Genomic DNA, 23,585 nt, shown 5'->3' on the forward strand with positions numbered 1-23,585 from the left:
AAAGATAAATCTCTCATTTTGGAGTTGACCATTAGTTACAGTGTAGTCCCTGCCCTTAGCCCAGTGCCTTGACCCACTTATTTCCCAGCTCCACCCTCCAGCAGGATACCACTTCACTTCTACCAAATGCCTTCAGAATTAATGTCCCATTGTCTGACCCATGACTTGACAGCTTGTCAGAGAGATTTTTTTCCCCTGTGTCCAGTGTCTCTTAAGTTTACTTTTACTGTCTCCGAAGGGAAGGTGATGTGTCCTGTAGAACTCCTGTATAGATTGTGTTTTTCTTCTTGGCCCAAGGGCCCAACCGGTTTAGGCTCCATCTTGGGGCTTGTTACCTGGAGGCGTGTCAGAAGCTATTGTGGAGGTCCTCTGTGGTGCCTGGCCTCAGCTGCTTCCCTCTGTCTCTTGATTTGTTCCTCCCCAACCAGTTTAGGGATCTCTGGTGGCCTACTAGCAAGAAGCTGCCTTGAAATCCCAAAGGCATGCGGTTCAAGACCACCAGCTGCTCCATGGGAAAAGGGTGAGCAATCACTCCTCTGGAGTGATTACTTGCCTCTGAAAACCTGCCCAAAGGTTAGCTATGAGTACAGTCATCTGGCTACATGTCTAAAATATGAAAGATGAAGCTTCATCATCCTTCCTTGCAAGAAGCACCGTGGCCACACTCTTGCCAAGACATATCTATTTTTCTTTTGGCAGTCCATGGGATATAGAACAATGAATAAGGAAGACTGAAGAAAAACTGATACCTTTGAACTGTCATGTTGGAGAAGACTACTGAATACCCATCCCATGGACTGCCAAAAAAACAGATAAATCTCTCTTGAAGAAAGTGCAATCAGACTGCTTCTGAGAGGCAAGATTGGTGAAACCTTGTTTTTTACCCATATTTTTGGGAGGGAATACTCCTTGGAAAGAGGCGTCATTTTGGGAAAGGTAGAGGGCTGCAAAAAGAGGAAGACCATCAGTGAGGTGGATTGACATAACGACTACTCCAGTATGCTGGAGTGTGACAGAGGTCATGAGGATGCGGCAGAAGAGGGCACGGTTCAGATCTGTGGTTCTTAGGGTGCCTGTGAATTGTAGTTGATTCGACATCATCTGCCAGCAACAGCAACATATATCCTAGTAAGTAAAGAGTTGTGCTGACAACTCAAAGGCACATGGTTTGAATCCACCAGCAGCTTTGAAGGCCAAAGATGGGCAGTCTCCACCCATACAATTTATAACCTCTGAAAATCTGCTGGAGGGTTGTTGTTAGGTGCTATTGAGCTGCCAAAGATAGTGGAAAGGAATAATTAAAACCTGAGCATTGAAAAGATTTTTTATTTACCTAATTAACATTCATTTATCAACTTTTCCTTATAACCAGTCAAATTTTCCTAACAAAAAGGAAAGCATCTTTTGATTCAGCCTCTGATAGCTAATACTTTCTTTGTTTTAAACAATCAAAGGACAACATAGAAGACTATATGATCAGCACTCTAATTTTAAAAATAATTTTCATTTGCTTACATAAACCAGTGTGTAACTTTTCAACCACAGGTGGCCATTTCAGAAACGAAAGTTGCAGCTAATCAAACACTTAGCCACATGCCTTAGTGATTTTAATGATATGATTTGTTGCTATGAGACAAAAACATGTTGTGCGAGAAATAATCTGTTAAAAATTATATGACCTTGATTCAAAGGCTTTTGATTAACAGCACTAACATCCGCTTTCTGGAAAAGAAACAAACTCTATGATTAGAGCTTGGTAGTCCTTTTAAAGCAAATAAAGCATTATTAGTAGTCATTAATGGATATAGTAAGCAAAAATGGCTCTAGGCATTAAAAGCTTCATGTAGTTTACTTTCAGCCCTTTCCTTCCAAAAGTAATTCAAGGTTCCTGGCTAAGTTTCTCCTCACTGACCTTGTCTTTCTCTTTTCTTCCTTCTGGAGGGAAATGCTGATAAAAATCCAGCAAAATGGACAACAGATGAGAAGTAGACAATTTAGAAGACCCAAGCTATAGCCATCAGACCATGCAATTCTAAATGGCTTCTCTTGTTTATGTGTGTTCAGTTGGCTTTGTGTCATTCAGCTTTTATTCTTCACAAAACACTTGTTGGGCATCTACTGTGCTCCAGTCCATTGTTGGAGGCATGGTAGCAATTAGACAAGATCCTGCTTTCATGGGTCTTGTATTCTAACAGAGGAGACAGACAGTAAGTTGACAGGTAAATGACACAACTACTTAGACCAAGGCTTGTACGTGTCATGAAGGAAGAAAAGTAGGGGGAGATAAGTTATCTGGGTAACAGAATGGACCTCTTTGTAGAGGTAGTATTTGAATTGAGACCTGAAAGACAGGAAGTTGGTATGTAAAGGTCAAGGTCAAAACTTTTGGCAGAAAGGATGGGAAATTCAGTGTTCCTAATGTGTGGACATGTTGAAGTATTGAAGATAAAGAAAATGGCCTGAGTTGATAGCTGAGGGTAGTGGGCTAGTGAGAGCATAAACAGAGATGAGATCAGAAAGAGTAAGGGACAAAAACTATGCCCTAAAGTCATGTTTGAACCAAGAAAATAATTTCTCTAAATTAATAAACTATGTCTGCATTGTGTATTTATTCTTTTAAAGAAATACCTACATGAGATCAAATTGTTATGTGCCGTCAAGTTGGAATCAACTCATAGCTGACCCTCCAGTGGGTTTTCAGAGGCAATAAGGCACAGGGAAGGAGACTGCCCATCTTTCTTCCACAGAAGAGCTGGTGGATTCGAACCGTGTGCCTTTGGGTTGGCAGTGCAGCTCTCTATTACTAGGTCACCAGAGCTCCCTAGGGATCAATTGGACAGTAGCAATCTGAAAGGTTAGCTGAGAAGCTTAGGGAATAATGAGTTTAAGTCAAAAGTGGTAGAACAATTTGGAAAAAGATGGTGAGAATTCTCAAGATGAAGCAAGCAATCAATGTCACCAAGCTGCACATATAGAAATCGTTGAAATGGTCTATTACTGCATTTTCACCAAATTTTTTTAAAAAAACCAACAAGGCAAAGGTTATGTAGCCTTGCAGAGTAGATTTGAACTGCAGGGGGAGATGTCTGGAGGGTATTATCTAGGGTTTGGAAATCTTGCATTCTTAGAAAACTCATCTAAATGCAGGGCTAGTCTGGTGGCATCTGGGGGAAAGGAGCACCAGTGCTGACCCACTCTGTTGCCCTAAGATTCTTTTTTTAAAATTTTTTTTAAAATTTTTTTATTATTATTTTATTATTTTTGTGTGAGTGTACCGTCAAATCAGATCTGACTGGTACAGGAGGAGATTGTCCCTCCTTCCCCGGCAGAGCATCTGGTGGATTCGAACCGGGTGCCTCTGGGATTGTAGTTGCAGCTCCTTGCCACTAGGCCACCAGAGCTCCCCTCTAAGATTCTAATTGGTAATCTGGATCCCCTGGATATCAGCCTAAAACGGTTGTAAAAGAAACACTGATGTTGTGTATTCTGTCCTCCACCTTCAGAGACCTTTGGCCGTGCTGCTCTGAGCTGCCTGAGAGCTACGCTCTCATCAGCCAGATGCTGGGATGGGCCCAGGCAGATCCCTTTCTCTTCTCCTCTTCCTTATGTCCCTAATATCCATCAGGATCAGGCCTGAGTAACAGCAGGGCAAAGGTCCTAGTGAGAGCCAGGCAACAACCTAGGTTGGAGAAACATGGTCACTTTGACTAGTGGAAGTGTGAAAAGGAAGTCTTAGCTGGTGTCAGAGGTCAGAGCAGACAACAGACCAAATCTGGGAATCAGCCTTGGGAGATAGGAACGGGCACATTTCCAAGACCACCCAGCCAATTGTCCTGAGGGACCGGGAGGGAGCCCCACTAATAAATCTGTTCATTAGTTGTCTTCTGTTCTGTTCCTGAGGCCATCGTTTATTTCCCTCTTCTCCAATCCTTCACTGGCTCATGTTTGCTTACCAAATTAGGAATAAAATCCTTGTCCAGCATCCTCAACCTCCCCATTCTGGTCCCAACCTGCCTTAGCTGTTGCCTGCTTGCTTGCTAGTTTTTGTTTGTTTCTCACCCCATTCTTGCATGTGCTCTGTTACACAATGACCAAACTTGATTATAAATAAAGAACACTGCATTGGAACAGATGAGGGAAAGAATTGTTGAAAAGGAATATATGATTAAGCAGCATTTGCATGACAACTATCCAGAATAAGAGGTACATAGCAGAGTGGACCGGGGTGGAGGGGGGAAGAGAGGAAATTGTACAACAATGAATGAATTTTTTTTTTTTAAGAGAAAAACGAACAGGGGGCGGGAGGATGTGCAACAATGCATGAACGGGAATCCAACTTTTCTGTAAATTTATATTAAAGTCACAATAAAAATTATAAAAAAAACAAACATTTTTTTGGAGGAACAAAAACAAAGGTAATGACTCCTTCCTGCCTCAATTTTCTGTGCTGCCTGGATCATCTGACTTCTTACCTGAGCAGAGGTAGCAAGGTTTGAACTGCCAGGAGATAACAATGGTTCACTTTGGAGGAGAATGGTTACCTCCTGGCTCTTTCCACTTGTCTTACTACAGGGCCCACCCTTTAGTGGGATCCTCACCCCTATCTCTCACAACACTTTAGCCTTTTCAGGCATGAGCAGCTCTTTCAAGAGAAGAGTTACTGAACGGATTCTTAAGTTCATTGAACTGTTAAAAGAACAAATAGGCCTTGGAGAAAGTGAAACCAGTTTGCTTCTTGGAGGCCAGGGCAGTAAAATTCATCATCTGATATACTTTGGGCATGTTGTTAAGAAGAGTCATGAGGAGATAGAAAAAGACATCATGCTTGGAAAAGTGTAGGATTAGCACATGAGAGGAAAACTCTCAACAAAATAGATTGATACAGTGACTATAACAGTGGGCTCAAGTATGTCAAGTATGATGAGGATGGCATAGAATAAGGCAGAGTTCAGATTATAGTCAACTCAATGGTATTTAACACCAAAATACCTCAGAGTCTAAGTGGAACTACGTGCATCCCAGGTTATGCATTCTCACAAATCACCACTAATTCTGGTTTTAATCCAACCTCAGCCCTTTTCTAACAGAACTGACCTCATTAAAACAACTATGAGATATCATCTCACCCCAGTAAGAATAGCAAAATTTAAAAGAACAGCAAACATCAAATGCTGGTGAGGTTGCAGAAAAACTGGAACCCTTATTCACTGTTGGTGGGAGTGTAAAATGATGCAACCACTGTGGAAGGCAGTGTGGCGCTTTCTCAAAAAAGGTGCAAATAGTAATACCATTTGACCCAGCAATTCTACTACTGGGAATTTACCCTAAAGAAACCAGAACTTCCACCCAAGCAGATATATTCACACCCATGTTTATTGTGGCTTTGTTCACAATAGCAAAGAGTTGGAAACAACCTACATGCCCATCAACAAATGGATGGATAGAGAAGCTCTGGTGTATTCACATAATAGAATACTATGCTGCACTGAAAAACAAGGAACTGATGAAATATTATACAAAATGGGTGATCCTGGAGGACATTATGCTGAGTAAAATATCTCAGTCACAAAAGGACAAATATTGCATGTGCCACTGTTGTAAAATGGGGCTGACTGTAGGGTTGAGGGGAGACTGAGAAAGATGGGATAAATAATGTATACTGCATTGAAACAGATGAGGAAGTAAACTGTTGAAAAGGGATATGTGATTAGGTATTACTGTCATGACAGGAGACCAGAATGAAGGCTGCATAGTGGAGTGGACTTGGGGAGAGGGGTTGTATAACAATGAAAGAATTTTTCTTTTATTTTTCAAAGAGAGTGAATTGGGGGGGGGGCAGGGAGAAGAGTGAAACAATGAATGGAGACCCTAAGTCTCTGTAAATTTTCATTAAAATGAATAAATAAAAAAAGGAAAAACAAACAAAAAACCCAGAACTGGCCTAAAGTTCATATAGCCTTTAGTAGGAGAGGGCCAAGGAAATTGGTGTTATAGTTGGTTTATTAGCACTAGTTGGCTACTTCCCAAAGAGTTGAACCAAGTTTTCATTTACTTATGTCTTAAGAAGTAGTGTCTATGTGAATATATACCCACTTGAGGAAAGAAACTGTAGTAAGTTTTATGCAATTTCTCCTAGCTTTGATTTCTAAAATCTTGGAGAATTATGGTAAATGGTGATTTGACCTTTCTGTTTCAATGATCCTAAGTAGTATTCTAAAGTAAGTGGGCTGTATGAAGTTATAAAGGGAGGCCGAGAAGGTTAGGAAGTTGGTGGTTCGCATCCATCAGCTACTTCTAAGGAATAAAATAGGCAATCTCCTCTTGTGTGATTCACAGCCTCTGGAAACCTGCTGGAGGGTAAGTTATGAGTCCGTTCCAATGCAGTGGCAATTAGTTTAGTTAGTGTGACATTAGACTTGGGCTTTCCAGTTCCAAGCCCATGATTTCACATTTGTCTTCATGAAAAAATAAGGAGAAACACCCTAATGAAAGTTACCAAGTAAATGGAGGCCATTGGTAGCACAAACTGTTAATGTGCTTAGATGTTAACTGTAAGTTTAGAAGCTCATGCGAACTTCAAAGGAAAGGCTTTGCAATCTACTCTGGAAAAAGTCAGTCACTGCAAAACCCTATGGGGCAATTTTATTCTAACACATATTTTGGTGGTGGTGGTTTTATGTGCTATTTAGTTGGAACCAAATCAAAGCTGATCCTTCAGTGGGTTTTCAGAGGCAGTAAATTACGCAGGAGGAGATTGCCCATTTTTCCTCCATGGAATAGCTGGTGGGTTCAAACCAGCTGCCCTTGGGCTGGCAGTGCAAATTCTTACCACTAGACCACCAGAGCTGAGGTTGTCATGAATCAGAGTTGACTTGACAGCAACTGGAACTGGAAAATCATGTAAATATAGTATAGAAAGATGATAAACACAAAGGTGGTTCTGACATCTGGAATCATCAGTTGATAATAAAACAAAAATTCACATTGAGCTTACCTCCCCTTTCACACAAGACAGCTATGGTTGATCATCCCTGTTTTCTTTGTTGTCTTAATCTACAGATGGCCATGACTACCCTCGAGCAGCCTACCAGCAAGTGATTCAGCCAGCTTTACCTGGACCGCCCCTACCTGCAGGCAGCACGAGAGGCCCTCAGCCAGTGCAGAGGGTCATGCTGAACTATCCCCGCCCTGAGGACCAAGACAGGGGGCGGATCCAGAGAGAGTACTCCACCCCAGGACCCCCAAGGCATCAGTGAGTATGGCAGGACCAAATTCAAGTTATTTTTAGACACTTGTAGCATGAAAAAGTATGACATTACAACCAAGATGTATCAAAATTCTGTAGAGTTGCACCCCCAAGTGAATGGAACAAGACACACAGTGGGATGCCCAATAAAGGAGGACATGGAGACTAGTTGACAAAAACCTCTCTAGCTGTGTGTGTGTGTGTGTGTGTGTGTGTGTGTGTGTGTGTGTGTAGATATACAGAGATAGAGATATAGGAGATAGATATATATCATGGCTTAGTGGTAAGGAACTGTGCTGCCAAATCAAAGGTATGCAGTTCAAATCCAACAGGAGAAAGAGGGCAATCAACTCCAGAGGCTCACCTGTGAGTTGATTCTGACTCGATGGTACATAACAACAAATATAGGTATATGTGTAATATTTCTAGCAAATGTATATGTATAGGTATATGCATATGTATATGTAGTTTCCTTGGAGTCAAAACTGACTGACTTTTACTTACAGACCCTCCAGTGGGTCTTCAGAGGCTGTAAATCACACAGGAGGAGATTGCTCATTTTCCAGCTGATGGATTTAAACCACTCACCTTCAGGTTGGCAGCAAAAATCCCAACCACTAGGTCACCAGGGCTTCAGAGCTTTGATAGATGATAGACACATAGATAGACAGATATATAGGAAGGATATGGTTCAGACCCGTTTTCTTAGAGTCACTTTGACTTGTACTCAATCTGATAGCACCTAACAACAAGAGCAACTGTGAAACAATTGTTTATATCTCAATTTTCCATAGCTGTTTAAACTTATTTCTTACTTTAATTCAGTTACTTCTCAATGGAAATTAAAAGTAATCTTTGGGGGGGGGGGCGTATAAAAACATTCAGCCATGTTGGGCATCATTATTAAGTCATTCATCTATGCCTTTACCAGGAAAGCAATTCTGGTTTTTCATGACTTCAGTTTTCCAACTTATTTCTTTTTTCCCCTCTTCATTGTTCTCTTTTGTTTCAAGCTTTCCTTTTCTCTTAAAGGCATCTAAAAGGACCCCCCTAAGTTATGACAGACTGGAAAGAGAATACAAATATCTCCCACTTTCTGAAAGTTTGCTTTATACTACTTACTTTTATTACACTGTTGTTGTTGTTAAATGCTGATGTTAGGAGTGGAGTATGAATCCTATGACCCTATAAACAACAGATCGGAACCTTGTCTTATCCTGTGCCATCCCCATAATTTCTGACATGCTCAAGACCATTGTAGCAGTCACTATGTCAGTTCAGCTGGCTGAGGGTCTTCCTCTCTTTCGCTGACCTTCCACCTTTCCAATAGTGATATCGCTCTCTAAGGCATCGGTTCACCTAACAACATGCTCAAGTGTGTGAGATGAAGCTTTGTCATCTTTTTACATTAGTACATGTTTTCACTAATGGAAAGAAAGTCAAAGAGGATTTTCTATTTTACATAAAAGGTTAAAAGGGAAACTAACATACAGCATTTGTTCTGCAGTGAGCTGTTAAGGAGGCAGCCAGCGTGTACCCTGGAGAGCAGGAGCAGCTTTGGCAAGCTCCTCACCCAGGAACTACACTTGGCACTTCAAAGTCAAGCTGTCTCAGCTTTGAATGTGCCTGAATGCATGTGCCTGTGAAGACTTTTCTAAGCTTTCTGTGTTTTATTTGGAGCTCTGATGACCTAGTGGTAAGGAACTCCACTGCCATATACCAAAGGCATGTGGTTTGGATCCACTAGCTCACCATGAGAGAAGGATGGGCAGTCTCCTCCTGTGCTATTTGCTGCCTGAAAACCCACACTGGAGGATCAGCTGTGAGTTGGTTCCAACTCGACAGTATACAACAACAATAACATGCTATTTGGTATGATCTGACAGATGGGTTTTTTGAGCCTGGGAATGCTCAATTTTTTTTCCCATATAAATTAATGGTAATTGTTTCTTTGCTTTATGCTGTTTTGACATATGGAAGGTTTCATAGGAACAGTCTACTTGTAGGTAGCTGGGGAAACCTGCAGTTGAAATATTTGCTTTTTGCTTAAAAGCAAGCTTTATGTTCCACTCACATTAAAATTATGTTGTTCTAAAACAACAACAACAATCCACAATCCCTATGTTGTTCTTTTATAAAGGCATGAGAGATGAAGACCTTCAAAAACACAGAATCTGGTGACTAGGCAACAATGGTGAAAAAAGGATCAGTAGCAGATAAAGCATATAGCACCCTTCTCCTCCACTCAAAAGATCACAGGTATCATCCAAATCTTCTTTCCCAGATAGATCCTTTATCTTTCAGATCTTAAAAAAACCCCACAATCCTCTAAAATGAAATTCAACAAAAGGGATTTTATAGCATGATAAACACTGTTGAAATAAAAATGTAAAAAATTCTAACAAACAAAATTTCAGGAAATCTTTGTAAAATAAGTTTTGATATTGTATAGGAGAGGCAATAGTAATATTTTTTAAAAGTAAACTTCAGTTGGAAATTATTTTAGATCTGTAGAATAGGTGCAAATGGTACAAAGCAATTCATTTTGTGACATCAAGTTAAACCTGTTAGGTTCTTCTTGGGCTGATTTAATCATTTTAGAATAATGAAGAATAAGTTCCAGGGATGAAGTAAACTTCCCTCTTCCTGATTATTTGAAAGAAAAACTGAATCTAGAAAGTTTCTTTCTTTTTTTAACTACAAGATTGTTTTTATGTGGAAATTTCTTACTATCATCGGGGCTTTAACATTTCTTTGCAAAATAAATAATAATTTATATAATAACTAAGAAAATTTGGATATAAAGGGATTTAATGAGAAGAGTAAAGGGAACCAGATCATTAGTAGGTGAAGGCAGGTTTTGAAAGAGGGTGGTTTTTTGCCCTGTGACTCAATCACCCACTCTAAAGAAAGATGATCAAGCAGAGTGCGGAAATTATTGAACAATATCATTAATATCACATGCGAGCAAGATTCTGCTGAAACTTATCCAAAATGACTGGAGCAATACATCAACAGTGAACTGCCAGATGTGCAGACTGGGTTTAGAAGAGGCTGTGGTGCTAGGGATATTATAGTTAATGTCAGATGGATCTTGGTTGAAACCAGAGAGTACCAACAGAATGTCTATCTGTGTTTCATTGACTATGCAAAGGCATTTGACTGTGTGGATCACAACAAACTGTGGCTGACTCTGAGAAGAATGGGAATCCCAGAACACTTGATCGTGCTAATGCAAAACCTATACTTGGACCAGAGGCAGTGGTCAGAACAGAGCAAGGAAACACTGCATCATTCAAAATCAGGAAAGGTGTACATGAGGGATCCTGTCTCAATACCTTTTCAATCTATCTGCAGAACAGATCATCCAGGAGGCTGGCTGTATGAGGAAGAATGTGGCATGAGGATTGGAGGAAGACTCATCAACAACCTGCATTATGCAGATGACATAACTCTGCTTGTTGGAACTGAGGAGGACCTGAAGCGCTTGCTGCAGAAGGTCAAGGACTATAGCCTTCAATATAGATTGAAACTCAACATCAAGAAAACAAAGATTCTCACTACTGGGCTGATTGGCAGCATCATGATAGATAGTGAAGAAACTGAGATTGTTAACAGCTTTAGTTTTTTAGTTTTCTTGGCTCCACAATCAACACTCTTGGTACCAGCAGCCAGGAAATCAAAAGAAGAATTGCATTGGGAAAATCAGCTGTCAGGGACCTCTCCAAAGTACTGAAGAGCAATGACGTCAGTATGGAGTCTAAGGTGCACCTGATCAAGGCCATAGTCTTTGTGATTACTTGCTATGCATCAGAGAGCTGGACAATGAATAGGGATGATAGGAGAATTGAAGCCCTTGAGCTGTGGTGCTGGAGAAGAGTATTGAATATACCATGGACTGTCAAGAGAACAAACAGATTCGTCCTGGAGAGGGTGAAGCCAGGCTGCTACTTGGAGGCAAGGATTCTGAGGCTTCATCTGACATACTTTGAGAATGTTGCAAGGAGGGACCAGTCCTTGGACAGGGACATCATGCTTGGAAGGGTGGAGGGACAAGAAAGAGAGGAAGACCATCAATGAGATGGATTGATTCAGTGACTGGGATAATGCAGGTCGGCATGTCAGAGACAGTAAAGTTGATGCAGGATAGAGCAGGTTTCAGGGCTGTTGTACATGGGGTCCCTGTGAGTCACATAACAATGGCACATAACAACAACAACAATCTACATAGGGAGCTGTGGTGGTCTAGCGGCAAGAAGGTGCACTCCAATCCAAATGGCACACAATTCAAAGCCACTAGCTGCTCCGCGGGAGAAGGATGAGTAATCTCCTCCCATTTTACTAACGGCCTCTGAAAACCTACTGGAGGGTCACCTATAGGTCAGTTCTGACTTGACGGTACATAACAATAAAGAGTCTATATACTGAACAGGTCATTTTGGAGGTTGGACTTTAAGAGGAAGAATGCAGAGTCAGAATTGGAGGAAAGTCAGCAACAACCTGTGTTATACAGATGACACAACCTTGCTGGCCAAAACTGAGGAGGACCTGAAGCATTAGCTGCAGAAGATCAAGGACTGTAGTCTACAATATGGATTGAAACTCCACATCAAGAAAACAAGAATTCACCTAAGTGCCCATCAACAAATGAATGGCTAGAGAAGCTGCGGTATATTCACACAATGGAATACTACACTGCATTGAAAACAAGGAACGCATGAAATATTATTCAAATAGGTGACCCTGGAGGACATTATGCTGAGTGAAGTATCACAGTCACAAAATGACAAATACTGCATAGTGCCACTGTTGTAAAATGGGACTGATATTTGGGTTGGGGGGAGACTGAGAAAGATGGGATAAATTATGTATACTGAATTGAAACAGGTGAGGGAGAGAATTGTTTAAAAGGGATATGTGATTAGGTATTATTGTCATGACAGGAGTCCAGAACAAAGGCTGCATAATGGAGTGGACTTGAGGGTAAGGATTGTATAACAGTGAAAGAATTTTTCTATTACTTTTCAAAGAGAAGAGCGAACTGGGGTAGGGATGGGTGGGCAGGGAGAAAAGTACAACAATGAATGAATGAATGGAAAGTCTCTGTAAATTTTCATTAATAATAATAATGAAAAGAATTCTCATCACTGGGCCAACTGGCAACACCATGATAGATGGAGAAGAGATTGAGGTTGTTAACAGCTTCAGCTTGCTCAGGTCCACAATCAACACTCTTGGAGCCAGTAGTCAGGAAACCAAAAGACAATTGCATTGGGCAAATCTGCTGTCAGGGATCTCTCCAAAGTGCTAAAGAGCAACATAATCAGTCTAGAGACTAAGGTGTGCTGATCGAGGCCATGGTCTTCACAATTATTTGCTGTGTGCCAAAGAGCTGAGCAATGACTAAGGATGACAGAAGAAGAATTGATACCTTTGAGTTTGGTGCTGGAGAAGAGTGTTGAACATACTATGGACTGCCAAGAGAATAATCAGGTCTGTCCTGGAGAGGGTTAAAACAAGCTTCTCCTTGGAGGCAAGGATTTCTAAGCTCCATCTCACATACTTCGGGCATGTTACAAGGAGGACCAGTTCTTGGAAAAGGACATCAGGCTTGAAATAGTTGAAGGACAGTGCAGGAGAAAAAGATGCTGGATGAGATGGATTGACACAGTAACTGGGATAATGGGGGTAGGTGTGTCGGAGACAGTGAGACTGGTTCAGGGTAGGCGAGGTTCAGAGCTGTTATGCTTGGAGACACTCAGTTGCAGGTGACTTGATGGCACATAATAACAACATGACTCATAGAGACCCTATGAACAAAACATCTGAACCTTCCTCCTGTCCTGCACCACTCTCACAATCTCTGAGATGCTCGAGCCCATTGTTCCAGTCACTGTATCATTCTGTCTTATTGAGCATCTTCCTCTCTTTCTCTGACCTTTCACTTTTTGTGGCATAATGTCTTTTTCCAAGAACTGGCCCCTCCTGACAACATTCCCAAAATATCTTAGAAGAAGTTGCACTATCCTTGCCTCTAGGGAATCACCTTGGTTTCATTTCTACTAAGACAGACTGTACTTTCCCTATTCAGATTCAATACTAGAAAACAATTATAGAACTCTCCTACTCAATATCAAAGCTTATTTCATTAATATTTCATTGAATTTTGTTTGTTTTCTTCTCATTTTAGCTATTTTCTCTCCAGAGTATTTATAATGCTATAAAATCTATTTTAAGTAGAATGGGATTTAAAATAAGAAATTGAATATTTACAATGCTATTGGAGGTTGGTAGGGCGAGCTTTGGGCTGGGCTTCTAAGAATGATCCCAAAGCAACATCATAAAACGAGATAATCAAAGATGATGTCTCCCTTGACCCAGTCAGGAAGCTCAAGAATTAGAAAGCTACCACAGGAACTCTTGTCATAGGCCATGCTGCCACAGAGCAATCTGGAATCTAGAAGTTGCCATCAGAGCAACCTTTGGATCCAGAACCTCTCTGAGTTTGCTAGATATATATTGGTTAAAAAAGCCTGGCCAGTGTCCTGCCTTTGATACCCATGAAGCTCACAGAGGACAGTTGAAATGCTTTCTGAGGAACACTCAGCACCTTAGGACTGTTCAGGACAATTCTGCAGAAGCAGCAGAAGCATTTCCCTTTTGCCTTCCAAATCTCACACAAGTGATCTGATTGGCCAACTTGGTAGAGTGTTCCCAAGATACTGGCTACCAAAATAAAAATGAAGACATCATACAACAAAGTAGTTGAATCCATTTTAAAGGATCTTGAAAATCATGGTATTTATTCATATATTAACAACATATTTTAAACTTCCATGGCTTTTTTTTTTCTCCTTTTGATACATAACTGTTATCTACCTTGTCTGAATGCCTACAACACCAACCTTCAGTATCACTCATTATACTACTTTGTCTTGTTGGTGACCTTGTCCACTCTGTATATGAGATTTATTTTCCCAATCACACAGTCCTTGAATAGCTAAATCAAATCCTGTTTCCCTCTCCTGACCTCTAGCACAGGCCCTTGCATATGGCAGCCAGCTGACCTGCAGATGGAATGAAATTCTGTGGCACTCCACTTATCCTTTTTATTCACAGCTAGCTCATATTAAGACTTCATTAAAATATTTGGTTGGGGGTTTTTTTTTTGTCCTTTCTAAAAAACAGAAAAAGTGATTGTGAATGTGTTCCTTTCCAGGAATCAGCTATATAACCAGACTCCTAATAGAGCCAGCACTCTTGAAGAGTCCTCAGAGTGGCCTGCAGACGTGAGACCTCAGGGTCCCCTGGCTCCGCCCCAAGATGCTATCCCGAGACCCCCTAGTAACCCTCCAGCCAAAGGAACTCTGAAAACAAGTAATTTACCAGAAGAACTGCGTAAGTTATTGGCAATGTTGTTTTCTTCTTCTCATCATGCTTTACACTTTGAGAGTACATGAGTATCATTCATTCATAATTTCACTTATTTCTTACATATTCTGTGAAGCAAAATTTACTTTCTTGTTTTTTTGCTAGCCAAGTTGTTGTTAGGCACTGCTGAGTCACGCACTACACATAGCAACCCTATGAACAATAGATCTGAAAGTAGCCATCATTTTTAATGGAAATGTCATTAGAGATTCCGAAACTACCAGTAATATCCCCAATGTGCTTACCACTAGACTTTTCTTAGACACATACACCAACAACAAACAACCTCATTGCTTTTCCCCTCCTCTAAATGATGCTCTTGAATGGACTTGTCCCTGGATAAATTGATTGGATGGCCATATAGTATTAGCCAAAGACCTAGCATCTCAACATAAATTAGCTGCAGCCATCAGGAACAAGGTCATTTCCTGGAGGAGGGAGCAATCTTGTTTGGAAAAAAATGCCTTCACATTCTCCATATTGCTTCACACCAAGTGCAAACTAAGCCTTTTATTTAAAGAAACATTCAACTAAGTGTCAGGTGATGATTCTTTTTCTACATTTTGCAGCCAAAACCAGAAACGTTGAAATATCACCAGACTGTTCTCATATGAAGGTCAGTCAGAATAGTGAGTTCCTGAAACCTTTAGACAACAGCCACTACTTGTGAAATCATTATGTTTTGTTCTGCTTGCTAGAAAAGCTCAGATAATTCTATTATTCTTTTAAAAATTTGAGCATTTCTGTGAACAAGCCTTGCCTTCACTAATTCCTGTTAGATGATCCGTGTTCTAGTCATTTATCATTGTGAAAGATTTCCATGACAACTACCCACTGTTGCTCTTCATTTAAATTTTTTTTAAAAGCTGTTAAAAATACTGCATGTTTTAATTATGGGCATTTCTGTAGAACTGATACTGTCAAGCATGGGATGTAGTCCTGATGTCTGTATATGTTGTTGTAGTGTGCTGTCGAGTTGGAACCGACCTATTGCTTAACCTCGAGCAGGTTACTACAGGTTGTAAAGTGTATGGGAAGAGACTGCCCATCTTTTTCCCAAGGAACAGCTGGTGAAATCTCACCACCAGGTGAATAGGCAGCATCATGATGAATGGAGAAATGATTGAAGTTGTCAACAATTTCATGTTACTTGGATCTACAATCAACACCCTTCGTATTGTTGTTGTTGTTGTTGTATGAGTTAGAACTGACTCATAGCTGACCCTCCAGCAGGTTTTCAGAGGCAGTAAATCACCTGGGAGTTGCTTCCTCATCTTTCTTCTTTAGAGTAGCAGGTAGATTTGAACCACACACCTTTGCATTGACAGCACAATTCCTTACCATTAAGCCACTAGAGATCCCTTAGCACTAGCAGTCAAGAAACCAAAAGATATGTTGCATTGGGGAAATCTGATGTCAAGAACTTCTCTGAAATACTAAAGAGCATTGATGTCAATTTTAAGATTGAGATCTGCCTGATTCAGGCATGGTCTTTGCAATCAACTGCTGTGCATTTGAGAGCTGGACAACGAATAAGGATGACAGGAAAATAAATGCATTCAAATTATGGTGTTAGAGAACAGTCCTGAATATCCATGGATTGCCAAAAGAACAAACAGATATGTCTTAGAGAAAGTGCAGCCAGAGTGCTCCTTGGAGGCAAGGATGGTGAAGCTTCATCTCACATTATTTAAGAATGGTGTAAGGGGGGCTTACTTCCAGGAAAGAAACATCATACTTGGAAAGGCAGAGGGTCAGTGAAAGAGAGAAAACCCTCAACAAGATGGATTGACAGAGCAATGTCAGAGATGAAGAGGATAGCACAGAATAGGACAGCATTCAGAGCTGTTGGTTATGGCGTTACTGTGAGTTGTAGTCCACTCCATAGCACCTAACAAGTGCTCTAGGGGAAAAGTCAGTAATAGCTTGTCGGAGGTGGAGTCTTCCCCAAGGAATGTTCTTACTAACATTTCTGAGCTACATTTTAGTCTAGCACCAACTGCCTAGTTTTTTTCTCTACAAGAGAGTGGAGTTGAGGGAGGGGGAGATGAAGAGAGGGGAAACACTTTGCCCCACTCCACTCACTTGCTCTACTCAAGCAAAAGTTCCTACACAGCAGAGAGCAAAGGAGATCAAAAGAGGACACTGCTGGGTGGCCCTGTAGGTCTCTTTCGATGCATCTTTGGCACGCTGTAAGAGTATTCTTTGGGCATGGTGCCAGGTGTCTCTAGGAAACCAGATGGTGGCCTGATCTTAAAGATTCACAAGTTCTGGGTGGTAGATTTTTGTTAAAGCATCATGTGGTTTTTTTCAGAAGATCTCTTCAGCTTGTCTCCCGGCCTGCCAGTGCTCCCAAATGTTCTCTTGTTTCCATTTCCCAGTGTGCACTCATTTGGACTCTTACTCCTTCGAGTTCAGGAAGCTATGCTCTGAGGTCACCGGTCCAATCATCTGCTCTATACCCCTGCAGACCCAGCTCTTCCTCACTGCCCTTTGTCCCCAGGTTTCTCCTTGTTATCCTCAGAAAACAAAAGACATTGCACACATCTCAGAAGCATTGTTCAGACTGTTGTTGTTGTATGTCATCAGTTCTGAAACAACTCATTGCTGACCTCCAGCAGGTTTTCAGAGGCAGTAAATTGCACAGGAGGAGACTGCCTGTCCTTCTCCTGAGGAGCAGCTGGTGAATTTAAACCATGTGCTTTTGGGATTGCAGCATAGCTTCTTACCACTAGGCCACCAGAATTCCCTTTAGAAGTGACTGTTGTCGTTGTCGTGTGCTGCTGAGTCAGAACCGACCCATAGGTGACAGTCCAGTGGGATTTCAGAAGCAGTAATGGGAGGAGAGTCGCCCACCCTTCTTCCATGGAGTGGCTGGTATAGATTTGAACCCTGTGCCTTTGGGATTGCAGTACAGCTTCTCACTATTAGGCCACTAGTTTATAATAAATGTGACTATCTCTCTTTCAGGGAAAGTCTTTATTACATATTCTATGGACTCAGCCATGGAGGTGGTGAAATTTGTGAACTTTCTGTTGGTAAACGGCTTTCAAACTGCAGTAAGTACCTAATCCAAGGAACAAATGGAACTGTTGTTATGTGACTACAGTAAAAACCTAGTCAACAGACAAAAGGAGGGGAAAGTACAAGTAGCTGTTGTTACTTTAAACTGCATCATTTGCTTTGTATGATTTTTAACTCAATGGTAATGAAGTTAGGAAATTATTTTTCGGTTTTTTAACTATTCTAAGTCCCCAGAAGTTTGTGTGAGCGTCCAGAGGTGCCTCTGAGCATCAAGACCAGTGCTAACAGACTGCACACACACACGGAAGGAACTTTGACTCTTGCTGCACTTTGTACCTTTGTCCTTTTTCACCACTCTTAGCGGTTGTGTCAGCTCCACCAAGGGCACCTACATATTTCACAAGACCCTTTTGTTCTGCAAGAGGGCTCTGGTGGCCTAGTGGGTTAGGAGTTGTGCTGCCAACCCCAAAGCACTCTGTTGAAATCCCCAGCTCCTTCTCAGGGAAAAAGATAGGCAGTCTCCTGCCACATGATTTAAAATCTTTGAAAACCCACTGGAGAGTCAGCTCTGAGTCGGTTCTGATTTGACAGAACACAGCAACAACAGCTTTTGTTCTTCACGGGGCTTTGAGATTTTGTCCCTTAGGTATCAACTTGCAATAATCTGAGGTTAGCAAAATTCAACCCCCAGCAGCCTGGTTCCCCCATCACAGAGCTGCCATTCCACACCCTGGTGCCATAGCAATGCTTCTGGACAGGAATATGTGGCCAGGGCCTTAGCCGATTTGCTATGTTTCTAGAAGAGATTGATTAAATCAGCCTGATTGGCTTACTGTAATCTTGGGCCAAAAATCTCAGAATGCAAACTCCTCTCATCCCCTTACAATCCCCTGAAATAGCACAGCCTACAGCCATGTGACTATATCTTTAGGATAACAAAACAACACAAGAGGCTGTTTAGAGGTACTGGCTGTCCTCAAACACTGAGACCACTTCTTCTTCACAAAAGACTTCTCTGGGTCTTTGGTGACAGTGAATTCTAGCGAGTGGTGAAAACTGAGAGGAAATATCTATGACTAAGGGAGCTCTGGTGGCCTAGTAATAAGAAGCTTCATTGTCAACCCAAAGGCATATGGTTCGACTCCATGATCACTCTGCAGAAGAAAGATGCGCAATCTCCTCCTGTGTGATTTACTGCCTCTAAAAACCTGCTGAAAGTCAGCTGTGAGTCGATTCTGACTCGACAGTGCATTACAACAACAACATATATGAATAGAAATTTAAGGATAAAGGAGAGACACTTGTAATTAAATTCTGTTATGTGTTAATTGTATAATATTGTTGTTATGTGTTATCACCTGTGACTCATAGCAACTCTATGTATAATAGCTCTAAACTTTGTCCTATCCTGAGCCAGTCTCACTAACTTCGATACACCTACCCACATTGCCCCAGTCACTGTATCAATCCATCTCATCCAGGGTCTTCCTCTCCTACACTGTTCCTTCAACCTCCCGAGCATGATGTCCTTCTCCAAGGACCAGTCCCTCCTGGCCATGTGCCCAAAGTATGTGAAACAGAGCTTCAAAATCCTAGCCTCCAAGGAGAAACTTAGTTTCACCTTCTCCAAGACAGACCTATTTGCTTTTTTGGCACTGTCTCCTTTCAGACATTTTCTTCCTGGTGTAATAGAATAAGATTACTAGCATAGTCACAGAGAACTACAAAGTTGTATCTACACAACGTCATGTAGCCATTGGCTATTGTGCTTTATAAAACAAGAGTCGTCTAAACATAGGAAGGCATTCCATTTCTATATGCCATTAATAAAGAAGCATATTTTGAAGTTGTATTTTATGTCCTATGTGTTTAGCAGTTTAAGAGAACACATGGCATGCTCATATTCTATAAGAAGCTTAGAATCAGGTTGAAGAACCAAGGTAGACATAAATGAAACATGCTCTTTTTGCAGTGGTGAGAAAGCACGTGTGTCCAAAAAGGAAGAAAGTTATAATAATATACTCGTTGTCTAGTACTCAGTATGCAGTAGTGGACACAATAGGGTAGAATTAATGAGTTAAAGAGGAGGAGGTCACACAGTACTGAGAGAGGGAGCAGAAGCCCAGTGGGAATTGAGGGTGGCAGCCTCATCTTAAGTTGAAAGGGCATATGGGGGAAAGAGAGGTAAGGTAAGGCTGGAACACATCTGACGTGGAAACTTGCGGAGTGACTAGTTCTTGCATCTCAGTTCCTAACAATTCATCTGAGAGAAATCTGGCCAAATAATCAGCTAACTTCTTAAGCATGGAGAACCCACATTTTCTCTGAGTCACCCATATAATCTCTTTTCTAGTCAAGAAGGGAGCTCTGGTGGCTTAGTCTAAAGGAGTTGCACTGACAACCCAAAGGGAAGTGGTTTGACTCCAAGGCTGGGTGAAAGATGGACAATCTCCTCTCATACATTTTACAGCCTCTGAAAACCTGCTAGACGGTCAGCTATGAGTTGATTCCAACTAGATGGTACATAACGATCAGTCAAGAGCACTTTTCCACACTCACTCTGGCTGCAGTATGAATCGAGCCCAAGAATGGCCTCTTATTTGAACTTCTATAGAATAGAAAATGGATTTTTTTTCCTCTTTATTGATTTGAAGCCTGGTATTAAATATCAGTTTTTTTCAAGTCCTCAAAATTCTACTTCTTGACCTGTGACTGTTTCTTGGATCTGCTCCAGATTTCATAGACTTCTTTTAAAATGTCTACTGGACACAATGCTGAAATGATGGCCTGACTAATGCAAATAAAGCACTACAACTGTATTTCAATGCTTGCACACTGCACATCCATTAAACTGTCCCAGAATTAATTTGCCTTTCCAAATACACATATGCGTGTGTGTAACTTTTTTTCTTCTGTCTTACACCCAATCTGATGGTCCACTGTATCTCTTAGATGTTTAAAAACATATCACTGTATTCTATTTTTATGCGTACTATTCTGAACTAGGGAACATTCTAAGAAAATTGCATTTTGTACAGATATGTGCTTCCCCACTCCCCACAAGTGGGGAAGAATGAAGGGGTTGAGGGCAAGGGGCAGTAGTAATTATCTATGTAATCTAGTGCTGCCATAACAGAAAGGCTAGGGGCTGAAAGTCCTAATTCAGAGGACAGGCTTGAGAGGCAGAAAGGCCTCTCTCTCTCTCTCTCTTTCTTCTCTCCCCCCCCTTTGTTGTTTCTGGAGGAAAATCCTTGTCTCTTCAACTTCTTCTTCCTGGTTCCTTGGAGAGCTCCATGTGTCTTGGCATCTATCTTTCTCCATCTCTCCTCTGCTCATTTGCTTAACTCCTTGGGACTGGAGAGCATTATGCTAAGTGAACTCAGTCTCATAAAGACAAATACTGTATAGGACCATTACTATAGAAGGACTATGAGGATCCAAGGTGAGGACGTGTGCTTAAACTTAGGGATGCGCAATTTGATGGGTGGAAGGAGAGATTGGTAAAGGACAATGTATATGAACTTTGTGACCTTTGTATGTAAATCAGTATAAAATAAATTTTTTTTAAAAGAAAAAGATTGACTCAAGATATGTCCTACACTTATATGGTGATGAAGGAAGAAATTCAAGCTGCCCTGAAAGAACTGGCAAAAAACAAGACCCCCAGGAATTGTTGGAATACCAACTGACATATTTCAATAAACAGACACTGCCATGGATGTGCTCACCAAGTTGTGTCAAGAAATCTGGAGGACAATCACCTGGCCAACTGACTGGAAGAGATCTGTATTTGCTCCCATTCAAAAGGAAGGTGATCCAAAAGAATGTGGAAACTATCAAACAATATCACTGATATCACATGCAAACTAGATTCTGCTGATGATTATCAAAAAATGACTGGAACAACACATCAGCAGAGAACTGCCAGAAGTCCAGGATGGGCTTAGAAGAGGCCATGGTACTAGGGATATTATAGCTAATGTCAGATGGATCTTAGCTGAAAGCAGAGAGTACCACAGGAATGTCTATCTGTGTTTCATTGACTATGCAAAGGCATTTGACTGTGTGGGTCACAACAAACTGTGACTGACTCTGAGAAGAATGGGAATTCCAGAACACTTGATCGTGCTAATGAGAAACCTATACTTGGACCAGAAGGCAGTTGTCGGAACAGAGCAAGAAAACACTGCATGGTTCAAAATTGGGAAGGGTGTGCGCCAAGGATATATCCTAGCTCCATATCTTTTAAATCTATATGCAGAACAGATTATCCAGGAGGCTGGGCTCTATGAGGAGAAATGTGGCATCAGCATTGGAGGAAGACTCATCAACAATCTGCGTTATGCAGAGGACACAACCCTGCTTGCTAAAACTGAGGAGGACCTGAAGCACTTGCTGCAGAAGGCCAAGGACTGTACTACCTTCAATATAGATTGAAGCTCAACATCAAGAAAACAAAGATTCTCACCACTGGGCTGACTGCCAACATCAGATAGATGATAAAGAAATTGAGATTGTTAACAGCTTCAGTTTGCTTGACTCTACAATTCAACACTGTTGGTACCAGCAGCCTGGAAATTAAAAGACGAGTTGCATTGGGACAATCTGCTATCAGAGACCTCTCCAAAGTACTGAAGAGCAACGATGTCAGTATGGAAACTAAGGTTCACCCGATACAGGCCATGGTCTTTGCAATTACTTGCTATGCATCAGAAAACTGGACAATGACTAGGGATTATAGAAGGAGCTTTGGTGCTGGAGAAGAGTATTGAATATACTATGAACTACTAAAATAAATTCATCCCAGAGAGGGTAAAGCCGGGCTGCTCCTTGGAGGCAAGGATTCTGAAGCTCCGTCTGACATAATTTGGACATGTTGCAAGAGGGACCAGTCCTTGGAGAGGGATGCCATGCTTGGGAGGGTGGAGGGAAAGTGCAGGAGAGGAAGACCCTCAATGAGGTGGATTGATTCAGTGACTGGGGTAATGGGGGTAGGTGTGTCAGAGACAATAAGATTGGCACAGGATAGAGCAGGGTTTAGGGCTGTTGTACATAGGGTTGCTATGAGTCACAGGCAACTCAATGGCACATAACAATAATCCTGAATCTTTAATATAATGAAGACAACTAATTCTTAAGTAGGATTCTTACCAAAGGCATTGAAGCTAAGATTTACAACACATATTTTGAGGGGACATAATTCAATCCATAGGGAGCTCCGGTGGCTAGTGGCAAGAAGCTGCACTGCAGTCTCGAAGGCAAGCAGTTAGAGGCTACCGGCTGCTCAGTCTCCACCGGTGTGATTAACTGCCTCTGAAAACCCACCAGAGGGTCAGCTAGGGGTGGTTCTGACTCTAGGTACACAACAATAACAACAACAATTCAATCCATAACAGTAACTTTTGGGGGATTAAATGTATATAGTCTCTTTTGTCTTCACTTGCTTTGAATTTAATGAAAGCTCCTTTTGAAACTCACACATGTCTTTTCTTCCAGATTGACATATTTGAGGATAGAATCCGTGGTATAGATATCATTAAATGGATGGAACGCTACCTTAGGGACGTAAGTATATTGTGAAATTCTGAGACTGTCTTTTGGTGAGAACAACAATTAACTTATGTAGTTTATTTAAGGAGTCCGGGCATCCCACCCATGTCCAAAGCTAAACAAAGGTTCCTTTGTTGGAAGCTCTGCAAAGGAAGGATGGGGGTCGCCCTCCTGGACATGCACAAGCAGGAAATAATGGTCAAACCAGACACAGGTGGTTGATAACAATCAGTGCTTTTTTGTTGTTGTTGACCAGACTAGGAAAGGAGGAAATGAAGGTCGAGTGTCTAGAGGGGGAGGCAAAATTCAATTTAAACGAGGGCCAGTCTAACCC

The 23,585-nt window shown here is 41.3% G+C and overlaps 1 protein-coding gene across 2 annotated transcripts in view; it reads left to right on the forward strand.

The window, feature by feature from the left end:
• TRAF3IP2 (TRAF3 interacting protein 2) overlaps window positions 1-23,585 on the forward strand; it is a 57,849-nt gene that overhangs the window by 24,342 nt on the left and 9,922 nt on the right. For both annotated transcript variants that reach the window (XM_006879035.1, XM_006879034.1), the window contains exons 2-5: window positions 7,060-7,252; window positions 14,466-14,644; window positions 17,648-17,736; window positions 23,198-23,266. In XM_006879035.1, the coding sequence (XP_006879097.1) occupies window positions 7,060-7,252; window positions 14,466-14,644; window positions 17,648-17,736; window positions 23,198-23,266 (530 nt within the window). The remainder of the gene's footprint in view (window positions 1-7,059; window positions 7,253-14,465; window positions 14,645-17,647; window positions 17,737-23,197; window positions 23,267-23,585) is intronic.

Source organism: Elephantulus edwardii, unplaced genomic scaffold, assembly GCF_000299155.1.
Source record: "Elephantulus edwardii isolate Elephantulus edwardi_28Jun2011 unplaced genomic scaffold, EleEdw1.0 scaffold00002, whole genome shotgun sequence".
NCBI lineage: Eukaryota > Metazoa > Chordata > Mammalia > Macroscelidea > Macroscelididae > Elephantulus > Elephantulus edwardii.